Raw genomic sequence first — 20290 nt, 5'->3', positions numbered from 1 at the left:
GTACAAAAGCAAAGGGGCATTGATGGCAGCAGAGTGAAGGACTAGTCTCCCAGTGAGCTCATTCTTAGCCACATCTGAATACTAGAGGATATTTCCCCCAATTCAGAATGGGCTGGGCTGACAAGAAGGGTCCATATTAGGAAAAGTTATTTATTTTTAAATGTATATGTATTTTTCAGTGTTAAAAATTGCAGGTGCCTTGTGTGATCTTTCGCTTTGTATCTCTCTTCAAAATGCATGCAATGTACATATTATATTTTTCACAAATGTTAAGACACTGGCATAGAATCTTTCCATGTGATTTGGGAATCCGTGAGGCAAACTGTGCTGGATGATACAGCAAGAATGTGAAAATGATCATGTGGACACATGCACATCACAAACTAGATGACCATAGCATCTAATGATAACATACCTGGATAAATCCAACACAACAGGCAGATCTTCCATTTCACCTCACATGACCTCAAACACAATACTTTTCAACTGTTTGACACGTTCAGCTGCAAACCAGCTGTTCAGTAGTAGAGGCCTAGCGTGCACATGTGGTCCAGACCTAGAGCAGCCCAAACCTTTGAGTTTCTCCAATATATTACCTTGAGTTCTAACATTATGCAGGATTACTTGATATTCTTCCTTTTCTTCTGGAATATGGTCATCTAGCAGGTGAACATAAAACGTTGCATTCAGTGATCCCTGTAATTTAAAGTGAGGAATTGGTGAGTTGTCACTCAATAAAGTAATATAAACTATGAATAATAATCAATCTTCAGTTTCATTACAAATAATCATAAATGATTCTATCATCTGTCATAGCCCATCTGGTGCAGTATCCTGTGCAACAGAAGAGAGAGCAGAGCTGAATAACTCTACCCATTCTTACTGCAGATGGGGGGGGGGGTCCATCATCACCCCTGGTGTCACCCCTCACTTGCCTCCAGTGGCCATGGCTGTCAGGTCCTTCCTTTGGTCTCAGATGTGGACTGACCTCACTCTGTGGATTCTAGTCTTCAATTATGGCCTCCAGCCTCCCCCTGTCAGCTCAACCACTTCTTCCCCAGCCATATGGGCCTGACAGCCTTTATCCTCTTCAGCCTTCATCCTCCCCACTAGCAATCCTCCATAAATCATGCTCCCGCACCCGGGCCCTCCCTGTCCTGACCAGCATTCCTGCATAGTCCTGTGTGCTGCCAGGCCACACTGCTTCCTGCTTCCAGCCCTGCCAGAGTTTGCCAGCTCCCTCCCACTTCCTCATCAATCTTCCCATCCACCTACAATCCCTCTCAGGGCAACTGTCTTCTAGTGAAGGTGCCCAGCTCCTCCAGCCTTCTTCTGAGATGGGGGGGTCCTCAGTGGGGAGGTCAGATGTGGCAGCGTCTTGCTTGCCTTCCTGCCAGCCTCCTGATAGTCCAGAGCTGCTTTGAGTGGCTGCACTAGCAGCATTCTTCCCCAGCTGGAAGTCTTCACTGGCTTCAGACCCAGGTGCATTCCTGCTATTTGCAGCCAGGCCAGGCACAGCAGTGTGACCCCCTGAGGACATTGTCTCCTGGCTTGTCCTGGCTTCAGTCCCCCAGAGATGAGTAATTCCCTCAGTCAGGAGGGCTGTTCTGCTGTGTGTGTGGGCGGGGGGAAGAATCAGAGGATATGTCCCTGGACATGGGTTGAAGTCAGGACAAGGCTCCCGAAGCCTTGAAAGCTCAGTGATATTCTGTAGGCATTAATATGGGACTCAACAGGTAACATTTACTTTATTCCCTCCTTGACCTGCTAAAGATCTTTGCATGTTGCTCTTAAATAATGAGTAAATAATTCAGATAAGGAAATAAATTCTGCTCTTGGAAATTAATTTCCGCTATCCTCTGCTCAATTGCAGACATGACCATTCCCTCTTTCTTTTAATGTTAATGAGACATAGATGGCTTTGATTACCTCCGGAAAAAATATCACACCAGAAACATTTTCAAAAGTTTGTTCTGCATGGCGGCCAACAATTTTCCAATCTACAGTACAATTTCCAGCTCCTGGGGCAGTTCTTCGCACATGAAATGGCAACAATTCTCCTAAGAAAGAAAACACAACACAACATTAACTGAGCTTTTTGGCAGATATCTGAGCAGAAATGTCTCCTGAGCAATCTCTACTACAACCAATGGAACTTACTCAAATACACCAATATATTCTCAACTAGGTTTAAGTAATTTCAATAGAATATGCACCTAAGAAGTTCCTGGTGAATTTTCACCATTACTTGTTTTACTCATATAGAACCCTGGTGTTTGAGGCATGCAATGCAACAAATAAAACAAGCACAGTAACATTCCTCAAAAGCAAAACCATACTGTGTATTTATAAAAGGCTTTACTTCAGGGATCCAGCTAAGTGGGCTATTTCAGTGAAAGTAAACCATCTTGTCCAAATGTCAAGACTTTTAAAAATCTTTCATTATTTATATTTTAGAAACTAGTGAAAAGATATTTAAAAATGCATGATGAGAATTGGAAAAAAAATCAGATTATGCAGAAAGACCCTCTCCAGTTTTGCAGACTAGAAAAAATAGTAAATGCTGTATGTACTAGCTGTCTTATGTTAATTCCTAAAACAGTTCAACAGCAAGAAATATACATCTATTGACACATAGCATTGCTGCAGAATGTTACACCAGGCACTGCAAATCCAAACCTTACCAGGAAATTATTGGTCCATGATAACACACTTATCATCAGCTATTCTAATAATACCACATTCTTTGACAAAGACTAAATCAAGGGTATGTGCTTGGTTGCATGAGTTGGGCCAGTCACAAATTGAAACAGACCCTTAGCTGTCATAGGGGCTATAAAAAACTGATCTGGCCAAGTGAGGCTAGTCTCAGCATGAATGTTGAAATCCACCTCCAGCCCCCACATAACTGTGGCAGGGGCCTCTAAACCACATCTCAGACCACCTCAGCCAGTTTGGACAGGAAAGTTGCTGGGCAACAAGGTGGACAGTATACCAGCAGCAAACCTACTTTACCTCCATGGCTCAACAGCAAGAACAAATTCTCAAATCCAGCCACCACATGGACCAACTACCTTGCAAGAGGGATGGAGGTTTTATGGATTACAGTGACTCCCCCTCTTCTTCACACCAATCTGGATTGAGTAATCTGTGTGGGGGAGGGGTTGCAAAGCTAGACAAGATCAGGTCCTCCAAGCTCCCCCATCCAAATGTCAGTAATTCACACCAGGACAGCCCCCTCATCCAGGATCAAGTCATTAATGAAAGATGTTTTATTCTGGACTGACCTGGCATTCAATAGTAGCACCACCACAGCGACAGGTCAGCTGGCAGGCATCCCCAAAAACTACTGGGTGGGAGGCAGACTAGAAGGAGTGATAGATTTAATACATTCAATATCCTTTTAATGTATCTCCTCTGCCTCCTAACACGGTATCTCCCCCCGCCCATCACCACAGTAATGGTGGCCCCCTGTACCCATTTGGGATTAATTGCACACAGAGTAAGAGAAGCAAATATGGAGAGAACCCACCTTCATGTCCAATAACAGATCTTGAAACTGTCTGAAAACTAAGAACTCCTGCCACGTTGTCATTGGCTAGAATAACCACCATGACAGTGTCAGAGCTTGGAAGAATACGGCTGCCACCTTCAGTGTGGGTCAAACTGATTATAATGCTTTCATCATCCTCTGGTTCAGAATCATCTAAAATGGTCAGCGTTACTGCCTTCTTTGTTTCACCTGTCAAGAGAAATAGGGCACAACACTATGCGAACGCAGTACTACTACATGTGATTTATCTGTAACTTAATCAGATTGGTAGAAAAGACACTGAAACGAAATAAGCCAATGAGTTTCCTACAGGCAAACACTTATGAAAACAGAACACTCAGTTCATAACATTCATTATAAATTTCCCTTTATTTTCTTTTGCTGATTGGTCATATGCACTCTCTTTAACCTTTTAGGCCATTGTTTTTGGATGCTGCACAATCATGGGCTACAAAGCTATGGTTTATGGACTGCAAACATCAAATAAATGCTTATGACATAACTTGCTCCCTCACTCTTTGTTTTAGGCAGGCCTCAGCCCTTGCCTTTCTGAGGTTGCCCTGCAGGATAATGACAGGTCCAACATGCTATCTTGTAATCTCGCAAATTCCTTACCTTCAGCAAAAATCAGAATCTCTCCTTCACCTATGAAATCTAGATGTGGGGTAGCTGTACCACCAATTATGCTCCACTCCACGAAAACCTGTCCCAGGCTACCATCTGTTCTATGTATCACCAACTGCACAGTGTTCAGAGGCCATTCTTGAACTTTCACATATAGACCATTCTCAGTTGTATTGGGACTGATGCTGTAGATAACAAATACACCGAAGGCATCCCCATTCATTAGTACGACAACAGTAGACATATTTGGCTGTCCTATGGATGGCTGATTTACAGCACTGGCAGAGATGTTTATCAGTTCAACTTTTAACAGAGATAAAGTGAATTTCTCATCCAGTTCAGGAAAATCATCAGGAAGAATGTTAACTGTGAGATTAACAAACTCTGCATGTTCTGCCATTATTACCCATTGCTCCATAACAGATTCGTAGTCACTATTGGCAACTGCTTGTGTACTGAAGAGTGTGGATGTAGAGGTAAGATTTTTCTTGTATGTCCAGAATCCTGAATTGTTGGTTACTGGGCCACTCAACACTGCTGCCCAAAAGCATGAACCAAAGGCACTGGAAAAGGAAAAGGCTGAACATGCACGTTCTTTCAGGCACAGTGTTCCACATGTGTACAATGAATCACTTGTTAAGGAAACATTCACTTTAATCAGCTGTGTTGGGTCAGGTGTTCCTTGCATAGGGGCTTCATAATAGGACAGCACATCCAAACCTTGTTCTACTGCAAGAGCCACAACATCAATTTCAGAAGTACTATAGAAAATCTGCAGTTGACCAAATCTTCCACCACTAGAAATTATAAGCAAGAAAAGAAGGCTAATTATAAAGTTGGAATCTGTGTATTAGGGAAAGCAAATATTGCAAAAACAGTTGCCAACTTTTAAGAATGTTCAAACACTTCAAACCAGAAAATTCTGAGGCAACGAAAACCCAAAAAGGGGCAGGAAAGGGGCAATGGTGAGTAATACAGTCAATACAGTCAAACAAATGTAGTGAATGACGTTGGGCAAGTCATTACCCACCCACCCCCCAGAAAAAAAATCTGTCTCAAAGAGGTGGGGAAGAATCACATACTTCACTAGAAGCTCACAGGCGCAATAATTTAATAAACAAAATAAAGGGACAACCAACGTAGCTGGTGAAAGAGAGAAATGAGCAACATAAATAGACTAAGGATTCACTCTAACTCCATAACTATACTACTGCTATAAAGCTACATAGTTAATCTGTCATCATAAAACTTTGCCATTGTACTACATAGGAACCATAGGCTGATTTATAGTAGGATCCAGTTGTTATCTTCCATTAAGTGAGGAATATTGTCCAACTGCCACTAATAAGATTCTTAAATTAATGAGTAAAAATCACGAATCTTTCCCCATAATCAAAGACAAAATAACAGATTACAAACAACACAGTTTAAAATAAAAAAAACTAAGCTATTAAACATACCTTCTCATCACGGTTATATTTGCAACTGAGCTTCTCTCCAATGGTTCTTGAACTCGGTACATGGAACGCTGAAGGCACACTGTACCATATGGATTGTCATTGGCAGGAATAATAACATTTGCCACTCTATCTGGCCCAATAGTACCTCCATTGGAAGCCTGAGTTAATTCCACTTTGATAATCTGAAAAATGTATCAGCCACATAATTTTGTTATGAAATGAACAATTGGATCCAGTAGTATATAACCTTTGGCAAACATCTCCAAGTTATGTTTATTTTTATTAGCTTACGCCGAACAAACAAGGGATTCAATTCAGCCTTTACAGACAAACATACATAGTACATCTTAGTAGCTACTAGACAGAGCCTAAGAGGCTCATTATTAGAAGCAGCACTTACTGAAATTTGGTCAGGGACTAAAATATGGTTTGCTTCTTGTACCTAGGGAGTGTTTATTGCTGCTGTTATGCCAAATTTACCTCCAAACTTTCCATATCAAAGATTAACTATTCCTGAAATTCATGATATGAAATCTAAGAGGGGGTGAGCCTCTGTGTTGGATTCAAAAGGTCCCAAGTTCAGTCTCTGGCAACTCCTGTTAAAAGGACCAGGTAGTAGTTGATGTGAAAGACCCCTGCTTAAGTCCCTGGTCTGACTGAAAGTCAGAATAGACAGTACTAACCTTAATGAACAGATAGTCTGGTTCAGCCTAAAGCAGCGTCGTGTATGTTCGTGTATGGCATCACCAGATTTAAAGCCGCAGTGTATGAAACAATATATCTGCAAACTGCATTTATTATTCCCTAGCATTTATTTTCATGTGCAACCTATCATTAATTATTACCCGTAGTAATATATGCTCATTGTAAAATAATACATAATTATTTTTCACATACTGCAGAACTCACCTCTTGAATTTCTGGAACGTCATCAGCCAGGATCTCTAATGTCAATTTCTGCATGGTTTCTCCAGGCAAAAAATGAATGTTACCCAAGGAGTCCTGCAAATCACTGGCCGCAGGCTGCCCATTCATGGTTGCAACCCATCCAACCACCACATTGCCAAGTGTTCCAGCATTGCGAATCACTGGCAATTCAATCATCACAGTGTTACGTTCAGGCTCCTCAACAGTTACTTCAGTCATCTGGAAGACTTAAAAAGTTGTTTCTTACAGAAAAGTATTTGTGGTATAAAGCATGGTATAATATATGTTTTAATTATAATCACTTTTTATGGAACAATCAGCAGCTGTGAATTTAGCAAACCACAATATAGGGTCACAATGAACGATTTTCCACCTAAGAGCCATCATGCTAGCACTTAGTTGGAACATTTTTGCCATGGTCTCTGGAAGAGGGAGATTGCAATAAAAGCTGTGCTTCACCATGTCCCTCACCCTTGGCTGTGGGTTGAAGTGGCAAAAATGAACACATGAAGCTATCATGAAGCTTGCAGGCTGATCCTTTCTGATTGATTTACCCCACAGGGAACGCTGCAATGCTGCAATGTATGTCTAAGTTCCTTGGAGGAAGGGTAGGAACACTGATAACAAACATGCAAAACATTCTGGGCTATACAGCTGTCATATTAGCAAGGAAAAAAACTGCATGCTTTCCCACTGTGAAACTTCTGCCAATCTAGCTGTTATTCATTTATGCTAAATTAACTCATCAGTATAATAAACTATACCTGTTAATATCACATTTCCCTGTTGGCAGACCTGCTCTTTCCCTTTCTCTTTCTAATCTCTCTGCCCTTGGACAATCTCCTTTGATGTCACAGATACCTGATGTAATAGAATATGAGATTATTTTAAATCTTAGAATCTGAATTCCAAAGTTCATGAGAATCCTGTATGAAATTAAGTTCCATGGTCTATGGCTGTAAACCATAGGATTTCAAATGATACACTGCAGCTTCTAATTGGAACAGAAAGACAACACTTGGAGCTGAAAGAAAATAATGCCTTATAGAGAGTTATTTAACAGCAGCTTCTTAATTCAGCAAATGGCTACTTAGACATTTATGAACCAGAAGAGCCAAAAAGAAAGTTTAAAAGTCCCAACTTACCAAAAGATCCATATGGATCATCAGAGGCCTCAATGGTTATAACTGCCTGAGTTAGGACGCCAACTGATGCTCCCCCTGTTGTCTGATTGAGTAGCTGCACGAGCAAGGACTCTTCAACCTCAGGGTTGATATCATTGATTATATAAATTGGCACAGCTTTACTGGTTTCTCCTTCTAATAATAGAACATCTGATGAGGCCACACTGTAGTCTTCACCTATAAATATACATATTACTTGTTTGCTTAGATAATATCACCCACTTTACCTATTGTTCAAAGAAAAAATAATATCAGTACTTCTATGGTTCTCCCAAGTGATTGCATGAACATTTGGGTGCAGTGAAGATCAACTGATGAGTATTAGGAGGTATGTTTGAAAGGGTGGCAACTACTGGTGTGTAGCCAATCACATAAAGACTTAAGAGCTAAATGTTCTTAAGAGGAGGAATCAATTGGTGCCATGTACTGGCTGTTGTGCATTTTCCAGGCTATATGGTCTGGTAGTTTTTGCTCCTAACATTTCACCCGTATCTATGGCTGACACCTTCAAAGGCATACAAAGCATACAGCATTTACTGCAATCCATGTATGACATACTTACAAAGATCACCAGGCTGCCGTCAGCATGAATACAATATAAGCAATTAGGAAACTGTTTTGAGCAGGAGAATGCAATGTACATAAAACTGTCTTGGAGGAAATAAACTGGTGATACTTGAGAGATTATGAGGAAGGTATTATTAAGAAAGAAGGTCAGAAGCCAGAGGACCTGTCAAGTTGTCAACCACAGAAAGCAACTAACCACAGAACGCAACTTACAAGGAACTGTTTGCATATGATTGTATTGACTACAAGATTGCAATATTGTTTTGATACATACCAGAGAATCACTTTATTGATCTTTGTAATTGTATCATACACTGCTTGCAGTAAATACTGTTGTGCTTTGCATATTTGTGGTATTTACTGTTGTTTTGTTGTTTTGACTGTGATCTGTTTGCCTGCTGTGACATTATTTTCAGAGGCATTATTTTCAGAGGCATGTCACAGTAAGATGTGTTTTTCTCTGTGGCACAATGTGGAGTGGCTGCCACATATATCAACACTTGTCTACATATTTATGTGTGTATATATAATTGTATGCAAAAAACAATATACTTTATCTACTTGCAATAAGCATTTTTTCAGTACTTGATAATTCAAATTGATATGCCTCATCAGGGTGCTATGGTCCTACCAATACTATTTTTTAACAGTAGATATAGGGTTTTATATGTCTGGAGATAGTTCCAGACTAGAGTTTGCCTCTCCTTCTCATGCTGCATAAGCCTTACTTGGGCATGTCCCTTACAGGACACCAGAGGGGGCAGAGGTCAAAACACGTATGAGCAGCTTCACTCAACAAAGGCCAGCAGCAAAGGCAGAAACAGTCTAGCAGGGGTGGGGTGATGCCATCAGGGCAGGCTCCAGCAGAGGACAGTACGGTCAAGTTTTCTGGATGCAATAATAGGGCAGGCTTGCTGCCTGATTGCAAGGAGAAAACAGGAGTCAGAGAATAGAAGGACAAGGACCAGGAATAGGCAATGAGAAGGGCAATGGACACTGGCCTCTTATGCCATGGAGTGGCCAAGGCTCTGGGTGGGATGGAACCTGGTCTGGGATTGGGTACCAGTGAGAGAGGGGTAGAGACAGCAAAGGTTAAGAGGGAGACTGTTAATGACATCCGGAGAGGGGAAGCAGGCTCAGCTCAACCAACACAGAAGGAAACCAAGCCGGTCTTTCTGGCATAGCTATCCAAAGCAGTACATTTTACTAAAGAATGCTGATGTAAGACCTAGACCTCAATAGGTATGGATCAAAGTTCATTTAGGCACAAGGGACCATGCTGCATTGCCATACCTATCAAGATCCAGGTTCACCCTACCTGAATTTGGGCACACTGGAAACACAGATACATTCATATACCTATGTTCCCTTAATCATCTATGGTAAAAGGCATCAATTGGACACGTGGGAATGTATTTAACTTCCTGTATTCTCTGCTAACTCTGAGGATGAAAGAGCTGGAAAGGAAACAGGAACCCTTATCAGCAGAATTGTAACTGCGACTGAGTTGGAAACTTTACTAGGTATCACCCATACTCTTTCAAGCTTTAAGAACTGGTGACATTTAAAGAACAATCAAAAGAAGAGGGCTAACATTCTCAAAACACTGAATTTTATGTCCGGTATACCCATTTAATATTTATGCAGTGTGAACATGAGTTACACACAGCCTTGAATATAATTAAATAGATATATAATTAAATATAATTAAATAAAGGCACCTGGTGGGCCACTGCAAGTAGCAGAGAGCTGGACTAGATGGACTCTGGTCTGATCCAGCTGGCTCTTTCTTATATTCTTCTTATGTTCTTACATGATTCTTCTATGTTAAATGTACTTAAATTAAGGTAAACTCATCTAAATGTCATTGCTTTTGTCATTTTATAGTACTTAAACCACCATCATTACCTTTGCACTGTTTTTTCCTTACCAACAGTTGCAGTTATTGGCACTGCTTTAAATTTCACTGAAACATCAGAAAAAAGTCCCCCAGTTCTTGTGACATTGATGATTGGTCCAATGTAATTTTCAGCAACTCGCACAGCTGGTGCTGAGAGCTGAAGTATTCCAAAAGCATCATCGTTGGCATTAATAATCACATGAGCAACTGTGTAACCTTTTGGTCCAAGGCGAGGAGAATTTGAAACTGAAATTTAAAAAAAGCTTTGTGAGATATAGTCTGAAATTCCTGTTTTATAATTACAGTAACCTTTCATGAAGATTCAGATGATACTTTACCTACAGATGGTAAATGTAATTTTACTTTACTAGTCAGTCAAAATAACAGCAGTATGTAATATATACGTACACAATTATATTCTGAGCAGTCTTGCAAAATCACAATATGTTATATGATTGTCATGCCCTTATATAAAGCCATGGTGCGACCGCACTTGGGAGTACTGTGTTCAGTTCTGGTCACCACATCTCAAAAAGTTTGGAGAGGAGATGTCTGAGGGGGGATATGATTGAAGTCTATAAAATTATGCCTGGGGTAGAAAATGTTGACAGAGAGAAATTTTTCTCTCTTTCTCACAATACTAGAACCAGGGGACATTCATTGAAAATGCTGGGGGGAAGAATTAGGACTAATAAAAGGAAACACTTCTTCACGCAACGTGTGATTGGTGTTTGGAATATGCTGCCACAGGAGGTGGTGATGGCCACTAACCTGGATAGCTTTAAAAAGGGCTTGGACATATTTATGGAGGAGAAGTCGATCTATGGCTACTAATCTTGATCCTCCTTGATCTGAGATTGCAAATGCCTTAGCAGACCAGGTGCTCAGAAGCAGCAGCAGCAGCAGGCGGCCATTGCTTTCACATCCTGCACGTGATCTCCCAAAGGCACCTGGTGGGCCACTGCCAGTAGCAGAGTGCTAGACTAGATGGACTCTGGTCTGATCCAGCAGGCTAGTTCTTAAGTTCTTATGAAGTTACAACAAAAGAAGAGAGATATTTTACCACCAGCTTCCATGACAGCCTTCAATACATAAAGCAGGAAAATCCAACACATCACTGTATCTAATAGTAAAGTGGCCAGGCCTTGCATCAATCAGGAAAGCACCAAAACTGGGCTGCCTACAGACACTTCCCAGGTAGGAAGAAAAATATGGCTTTGCTAATAAACCAAAATAAGGAGGGATCCAAAGAGAAGTGAACATGCTTCAGGGGATATAAAATGTGTGGAAGAGTTGAGAGACAGCTATAAAAGGAAGACTTTTTTCTCAAGGGCCTATGAGCTTGCAAAAGGGACAGAAAGTGAGTGTGTATGGAAGGGGAGAGACAGCAAGAGAGTAAATTCCAACTCAACCCCTCCCCCAATTAATCTTGGGGGCCCACTTACAAAGTGTATTCGTTATGATAGTACACAATGCAGCAGATTACTTCTGGATACCAGACACAGAGCATATATAACCCAGAAATCAATACATATGTTTAAAAATCGTGGATGTCACCATTGTCTGATTTAGCTTTGCTCTTCTTATGTATATTCACTTATCCAGTGTTTAATAGAAAAAAGCATTTCATTTTCAATTATAGTATTATTTCTGGGTTTCTTATGATAAAATATACATGACATTTCAGTTTTCCCACAGAGCTTAGTATCTCAAATATCTCAGCTTATCAAGAACTAAAAGAAGAGGTAATTAGACAGTGGGGAAATCCTGAAGTGCAAATCAGTATATAATCTTCCAAAGCAGGCTGTATAATTAATATCTGTATTCATACACACATCAGTAGATGACATACAATGCTCTCTATGAGAAGTAAACATACAAAAGGTCACAACATGATAAAGTTATGCAAATCCCCAAAGTGAAAGTTAATCTCTGAGTACATGTTGGACAAAAATCAGAGACTACTATGTTTAACACATGAGAAATTCCTATGTTGGAAGAGAAAAACAAAACACAACATGCATTTTGCGACGTTAAATGCTGTGCCTACTTTCCAATTTTGATCTAGGATCGGGAAAATGTTAAAATATGAAGCAGTAATGGTTCCTCATTCAGTCTGTTCTACACACGGACACAGATGATTTTACAGGTGGGTGAAAAGAAAGTTAAAATTTTATGTGCGTGACCTAGAATTAAAAAGCAAAACTATTATTTGTTTAGGTACTGTGGACACTGGCTCTAAGGGTACCTTGCTGACATAAGAGCACAAAAGACTTTCACGGGGTTTGCTCCTTGAGAACAGCCAGAGAAATGGCACTGTGGAGAATGGGTGAGTATCAGAGGTAGACTGTTACTGGGGCACTTACAGGAATATCTAACAACTGGAAAGTAGCTGTTCCCTTTCAAACAAATCAGAGAACAACCCCAAAAAGAGGAGCACTCAGTGTTTCCATAGTAACACACCAGAATATGTGTGTAAAAAGAACACTTTGATAGCCCATCACATTCTACACACTGATGTACGTATCATGTGACAAACTGTTAACATCACAGACTACACCAGAAGGCAAACAGAAACAGAGGCAACACACATAATTTGGTAAATAGTACCAACAAGATCTTCAAGTACCACTGCCCAAACAATTCAATCATTTTCACAGCAAGTGTATTAGCTGTTTTTCTTTCTTTTTTAAAATTTATGGAAAGAATGCCTTTTCCTTAATCAGTTTATCAGTTCTGCTAAAGAAGAGGAGGAGGAGGAGCAAGAGCAGGAGGAGTTTGGATTTATATCCTACCTTTCTGTCCTGTAAGGAGATTTAAGGTGACTTACAAGCTCCTTTCCCTTCCTCTCCCCCCACCTTGTGAGGTAGGTGGGGCTGAGAGAGTTCTGAAGAATCGTGACTAGCCCAAGGTCACCCAGCAGGAATGTAGGAGTGCAGAAACACATCTGGTAACCAGATAAGCCTCTGCCACTCAGGTCGAGGAGTGGGGAATCAAACCCGGTTCTCCAGATTAGAATCCACCTGCTCTTAACCACTGCACCACACCGGTGACAAGGAAACCAATAGCCATCTATCATGCATATACATTTCTGACAACTTGGCTCATGACAGTTGTGTGTTTTGCTCCTGTGCTCAGGGCAAATGGATCATCTGACTAATTAACCAGAAGGACAACCTGCAAATGCATTTGTCATGGGTAGACGGAAATAAAATAGCAGTTACAATAAACAAGATGGTTACATAGTTAATGAAATTAGTAAGATCTCAACATCATTTGAGATTTTATTGCAATACATCTAGTAAAGACTGAAAATACGTATTCTTACTTGGCTGATCCTGGACTCCTTCTACCAAAGTAACATCAAGTAGCTCCACAAACACAGACTCTGATCTCTCTGGTTCACTGTCATCTAGAATGGGGAGCTCTATGGTAACCTCACACGTATTGGCTGCAAAAATTACAGATCCAGAAATGGGTATGTAATCTTGTTCCCAGGTTGCTCTGGCAACATTCAATGGCAGATAGTGTGACATATCATCTTCACCCATAGTTCTATATGTAACCATGACTACTCCTATTAGGCCTTTTAACCGCACTATTGTGAGAGTGATGTTCTTGGTTTCTTCCTCAACTCTGATTGGCCTGTTCTTCTCAGAGAAAATTAAAAGCCCATAGGGATCATCATTAGCGAGAACTGTTAGTGTAGCATTAGTGTAAATTCCAAGACGTCCACAGGAAACATTGAGGATCCAAACTGAGAAAGTCTTGTCTAATTCTGGAACATCATCATGCAAGATCTGCACTACTAAATTTGCTATTCTCTGCTCTATATTGAAAGTTATGTTGCCAGAGGTAGCAACTAGATCCATAGTATCTTCAGGTATGATGAGCCATTGCAAAGTCACCTGGGACAAAGCACCATGATTTCTGATAACCTGAAAAGCAAAACAGGATGTTACTATGACATTATTTATACCCTGTTTTTCTCCCCAGTGATGACCCAAAGCAACATACAACATTAATTTTTCTCTCTCTATTTTATCATAACAACAACCCTATGAGATAGATTAGCTGAAAGGGGTAAATGGTCCAGGGTCCACCAATGAACCACCATAGCAAAATGAGGATTTGAAACTGAGTCTTCCAAATCCTACCTAGTCTGATCTGTAATCACACCACATTCTGATAACATAGCTCAGTAGAAGGAGTCTGAACTAAGAATTACAGGTACTCAAGATCAGTGGAGATACCTGCCCTTTTCCTTTCATTTATAAACTTCTGTAAAATATTTAATATCCTACTGAAAAAGCCTTCAAAACAGCCCAGACAGGAAAATATTATCTAATACCTTAAAAAGTCTTCAAAAATAAAATAGGCAAGAAAACATACAGAAGTAGAAACAACAATACTTGCTACCTGCTTTTGTTTTCAAGCCATGGTAGCCATTCCTCTTTCTTTTTCGCCACAAGTACAACCAGAATCTGGTAAGATATTGCATATCTCACACTATTAGCCAAGCTGTGGTGTGCCAGATTGCACATTCTATCTGTGGCCCTGGATTAACTGTTCATAATAAGCCAAGAGAAGCAACCAGAGGCACACAGTTACAAGTCCAGAGTTGGGATAAATTTCTAACATACTCATCGTCAAACTTGACACTGACTTAGCTGATCAGACCCACTGAAGGATCTGGCACTGCTTCTGTCCAGAAACCTCAGTTCTCAGTTCTATCCAGAAGCATAAATATTTACCTCAGTGTAAGGACATCTGAACAATATTTTAACACTTTATCCATCCCAACTTCCCAGAATCTACACTGATGCCACTCTTCTGTAGCTAAACACTTCTTAAATGTAATGTGTTCAAAAACAATGCTGTTTATTCTGCCAGTCCTATTAACATACATTGTCACTCTCTCATCCGTGCTTATGTTCTATGCCAAAGGCCTGAAACTCCAATATAGAAGTCTGTTTCTGCTGGTTCTCCATCAGGCCCGGAAGTCACAACCATCTGATGTACTGCTTTCAAACAGTGGCGTACTGCCCATGGGGAAATGGGATATCCTATGTCCCTGGGTACACACAATTTGATCCCTCTGTGCTGCTCAGGTCCCGCAGCCAAAGGCCAGCTCCTGTGCTCCCTGGCCTCCTTGCTGACAGGGAGACTGGCTGTGGCACCCACCTGAGCTGCTTGCTGCTGAGCTGCCGTAAGTGGGGCGTGGGGGGGGGGGCACGGGAAGCCGGGGGGGGGGGGCACGGGGAGCTGGTACTTTCAAATGAATAAAATCCAATTCCATAAGTACCTTCAAGACCAACAAAATTTTCCCCGTGTATAAGTTTTATTGAATCAATGCTCACTTTATGACTTGGAATTTTTTCTTGACTGTTGTCAAGTCTCAGCCGGGCACAGCTAAGCTTAGAAACTCGGAGTTGTCTTTGGATGAAGAACCAGATAGTGACACAATGCTCCACCCCTGATTGGCAGCAGTTGGAGCCTCAGGAGCAGACGAGTGCTTCAGAGTCAGTCCCAGAGTCACAACTGGAAACCAGCTTGGATGCTGAGGGATCAAATCCTGAGCCACAGACCAGCTCAGAGGTTCCTTAGCTTCCCAGTGGTAGGCCAGCTATAGGGACTCCAGCTTGCTTTCTCCCAGTGTCACCTAAACCCCATTAATGGCACAGGAGAAGGCTGAATAGTGACCTGCAGGAGTGCTCATCTGGCAGCCCTGCACCACCCCAGCCTCAACAGCAAAGAGGAGTGTTTGCAGGAGAAGGGCTGAAATAACAGACAAATGCCAGCTATCTCCAGCTACCAGGGCAGCTCCCTGTGAAAAGAGGAGGGGAAACAGGAGGCAGCATAGAAGCTACTAGTCTGCTTGCTGCTGCCTGAGCTGTGTGTGTCTGTGTATTCTTTCCTTTGTGTTGGCCTTGGCCTGGACTCCTGGATTTGTATTGATCAAATTGCCCTCGTTTGGACTCAATGTTCCTGAGTAAGGATTACCAATGTTGACCTAGGACTGAACTTTGCTTATGATTTGATTTGCCTGTGTACAGCTGTTAGTGCTACTGCACTTGAATTTTGTTCTACCAGTACAGGACTAGCATGGCTACCTACCTGCAACTTCCTTCAGACGCCCATCCTAGTTCACAAAGTCTCAAACAACCCCTTCCCATGTAAGTATGATGATGAACATGCTGGAAATCATGTGATCACTTGGATGCCCATGCTGTTAAGTCATGAATTAGATGGCTGCGATCAATTTCAACCTGCTTCTACCACTAGTGTACCTTCCCCAAAGCAGGTGTCCTTGCCTATTACACAGAATGGGAAGAGTGACCACAATAACATCTATTCTCAAGAAACTATTTATGTTTTTTACAAAACTGCAAAAACATAGTCCATTGCTATTAACCCACATCCTTGCAAACTGAACTGCAAGATATCGAGAGAAAGTAATGTCAAATGTGGGACAATCATTATTGACCTTAAGGATAACTGTTCCACTTCCATCTTCAGGCTCGGTTCCATTGACAGAGAGAGATTCAGCACTGAACTCAAATACACCATGAGCATCATCAGAGGCTTCAATTGTCACTATGATGTGAGAAGCTATTCCCAAGCTGGCTGCAGAGACCAAGTTCCAATGAGAAAAGAAAAAAAATACTGCATTATTTAAAGCGGCACTAATAAAAATTTGAAATAGATAGAAAATGCTTGAAAAAGTATGTAATTTTAGCATGGGGTGGGCAGAGTCCTACCATTCATACCTCTCCACTGCTAGAGAAATCACTGCCTAGAGTGATTAGTCCCAAGATTACAGGACCCTTGAGGATGAAGAGTCACACAGGCTAAGAGGATGGAGTGAAGAAAGACAAGGAGTAGAAATCACTCCTCCTTCCTGTTTTGCATGCATAACTCTGCTGAGAGGAAGGGGCAACTCCATCCCCTTCTACTCCTTGCTCCTGACCACTGATCCTCATGGCTGTTTCTCTGGGACTCATGAATTGGCCTTACAAAGGGTTGGAAGGAGCTACAGTTGTGGAAGTGAATGCAGGAAAAGTCTTGTAAAGAAGAGACATTAAAATGATACTATTTTTGACCCAAAATCATGTTAATAAAGCGGATGTCAAACATGGTTATTTAATAACATTTTTACTGGCTTAAGGATATGAATCCACTATGGAATACTGGCCATTCATTCAGATTGAAATGGTGCCATAAATAAATAAAGAGCAAAACAGAATAGAAAGACTTTGTACATTTTTGAGAAACTACATAACCAAATGATGAGAGCAAGGTTTGGGGAAATAAAGAGTTGGGTCCAACCAGCTTTTCCATTGGTGACAGAGGAAGTCCCCTTGAACACCAAAAAAGGTTTCCTTTGTTTTCCTTCCTTCAACTATTATTTCTGAAATTAAAAATAAGAGTGTTGACAATGCTCCTGAGTTTAATTATTATGTAATCCTGGGCAATCTTGTAGAAGAACTTAATAACCAGTGGTATACCTACACTAGATAAAATATCTATACCTTTTTCCATGGAAAGAAGATAGTTTGGTTGTGCATTCTTCGGCAGAAGTCACAACAGAATGTTTCTTTTACCAAAAAGGTCAGCATTCTCTAAAAGCATTAAAAGACCGTATCTAAGTACCACCTTCATCAAAATTGTTTTTCTCTGTACTGTTAAAAATAGAACTTTGATAAACAGAACCAGATAGCTATCGCAACACTTTCGTTTTTGTAAAGTCATGCCTGCCATTTTCTTTCCCACGGCATGAATGGTACAGAGAATAAATAGTACATCTACATTTAATGGTACAGAGAATAAAAGTTTTAGTGCTTAAATAGTATTGTCTAATTCTTCTAAAAAATCAGAAGTGGGGAGGAGAGACAGGCACTAGGACCCCGGCGGAGCATTCATCCAACAGGAAATGTTTAGGAAGATGTGGAGGATTAATTCTCACATCTGTCATCTTTCCATGGGAAAAGAAATAAGTAGATTTAGTTAAAACAGAGTGCAGAAGATTTCAGCTCAATTGACAAAGTATATATGTCTCTAAAGAATTTTTTTTTGCTTAATACCCTCCTATAGCCATTTTATTGAAAGTAAAATGGACAAAAGCCATGTGGGATGGGGTTGTAAAAAACAGGACAACAGAGGTGGAGTAAAAACACTGGTTGGGTCCAACCTGCAGAATATCAGACAACTGAGAATTGAGAGAAAGGTAAAATAATCATTGAAGAGAGAAAAAGGAAAAATGATACCAGTACCTGGTACTGATGCTACTCCTACAGTTAAAATAAGAGGAGGAGGGGTTTTTTGCTTGCTTGTTTTTTCTTTATATTAAGAAATAGTAAAGGAAATAAAAGAGGGACTGACAATATTTTCCTGAACAGACATTTCATGAGAACCTGTTTCCCAAGATAACAAGAGAAGACAGAATTGACTCCGATATTGCCTTACATCTACATCTTGACAGAACTCTGAATGTATGAAAGTTTAAAGCAGGAAGAATACTATGATCAAAGCACTTTGGAATACATGTGATGTCACAGAATACTTTAAAAATAAACCACTCTAAAAGTGGAAGATAAACAAACACATTCAGACATTTTTTGTAGCAGGCCAGATTTTCAACTACTAGACCAAAGCTACTTACTATTTTATTCTTCAAGTAAATTTTGCTTTGAAATATGGCATTAAAAATATGTTGATAAAAGATCAAATGCTGCCTGCATTACTTCAGCTGCAATCTTATATTTGCTTATTTGGAAGTAAGATCCACTGAATGCAACGTGACACCTTCTGAGCAGACATGTACAGAACTGGATTGGGAGTCCCAAACTTTTTTGAGGCTACAGACACCTTTGCAATTTTGACAGAGGTGGTGAGTACCACCGTTTTCACAGGACGTGGACCTAAACCTGAAATGGCTGCCTCAGGAGAGGGAGCCAAAGAGAATTCTGCCCATCCCTTCAGAAGCTAGAAGTCCTGAAGGGGAATAAAACAACACACTGACCAAGGAAAGCCCAGTTGCTTACCAGTTCTCCCCATCTTCAAGTGGAAAATTGAATGAGAGAGGCCAATAACAAGTCCTGCCTTATAATAATCCCATCTAATCTCTAAAAAGCTGAGTGGGCACCCAAGGTAGCACCAGTGAGTACCATGGGGCACCACGTTAGAGAAACTTAACTATCTGCTTGGTATAGAACAGGGGTAGGGAACCTGTGGCTCTCCAGATGTTCAGGAACTACAATTCCCATCAGCCCCTAGCAGCATGGCCAATTGGCCATGCTGACAGAGGCTGATGGGAATTGTAGTTCCTGAACATCTGGAGAGCCGCAGGTTCCCTACCCCTGGTATAGAACAAGTAATTTGCTACAATGAATCATTGTATCTAATAGTAAAATGGCTGATCTCCATGTTAATCCTGAAAGCAGTGAAATGAGCTAGAGGTCTATACAAAAAGAGGAAGTTGACAGGTTGCGAAAAATATGATTTTGTAAATTAAGAGTATGGCATAATGCCTCTCACAATTTCTGTTTCTGTGCTTCTGGCAGAGAAACAACTACTCAGCCTTCCTGGATAGTTCCCTCTAGCTCTCTTTCCCCTCTTTTGGTGTTCTCTGGGTTACTGCCAGTTTCTAGCCGTAAAAGAACATCTCCTGCTGAAGGGCTAGTGCTTTAGTGATCTCTCACTGCACTATCATTAAGGGATCCACTCTGCACTTGCATCTCCTGTTTTGCTTTTTCAACCACTGTGGGGATTTAACAGACACACATACACATTTTGTGAATGATGAAATCTACCTCACTCCCCTGTTCCTTCTGTGTGTGTTCAAATTGGCTGTGGAATGGTCACAGAAAACAAACTAGCAGCATCCAAATTTAATAAAGTAATAGAAATCCAAAAATGCTGATTTGCACAGCTAATCTGAACAAGATTAAATGAAAAATAATATAACCATCAAACTGAGCACTCTGACCAGCGTCAGCTTTATACTGCTAGCTTTACTCCCCAAACTCCACTTCTGATCAGGTGGAGTTTGGGGGCAATGGCGTATCGCTTATGG

General features: G+C 40.8%; 1 protein-coding gene across 1 annotated transcript in view; it reads right to left on the bottom strand.

Moving 5' to 3' along the window:
* The window catches only part of ADGRV1 (adhesion G protein-coupled receptor V1), a 301407-nt gene that overhangs the window by 213935 nt on the left and 67182 nt on the right, over nucleotides 1–20290 (bottom strand). Inside the window, exons 27-36 of the mRNA XM_048504356.1 lie at nucleotides 16703–16842; nucleotides 13544–14153; nucleotides 10246–10461; nucleotides 7710–7925; nucleotides 6547–6791; nucleotides 5638–5819; nucleotides 4169–4974; nucleotides 3533–3742; nucleotides 1930–2060; nucleotides 597–696 (exon numbers count right to left, since the gene is read on the bottom strand). Coding sequence (XP_048360313.1) covers nucleotides 597–696; nucleotides 1930–2060; nucleotides 3533–3742; nucleotides 4169–4974; nucleotides 5638–5819; nucleotides 6547–6791; nucleotides 7710–7925; nucleotides 10246–10461; nucleotides 13544–14153; nucleotides 16703–16842 — 2856 coding nt within the window. The remainder of the gene's footprint in view (nucleotides 1–596; nucleotides 697–1929; nucleotides 2061–3532; nucleotides 3743–4168; nucleotides 4975–5637; nucleotides 5820–6546; nucleotides 6792–7709; nucleotides 7926–10245; nucleotides 10462–13543; nucleotides 14154–16702; nucleotides 16843–20290) is intronic.

This window comes from Sphaerodactylus townsendi, linkage group LG07, assembly GCF_021028975.2.
Source record: "Sphaerodactylus townsendi isolate TG3544 linkage group LG07, MPM_Stown_v2.3, whole genome shotgun sequence".
NCBI lineage: Eukaryota > Metazoa > Chordata > Lepidosauria > Squamata > Sphaerodactylidae > Sphaerodactylus > Sphaerodactylus townsendi.
The sequence above is the reverse complement of the archived record's forward strand: the minus strand, read 5'-3'. Positions and strand labels throughout refer to the sequence as shown.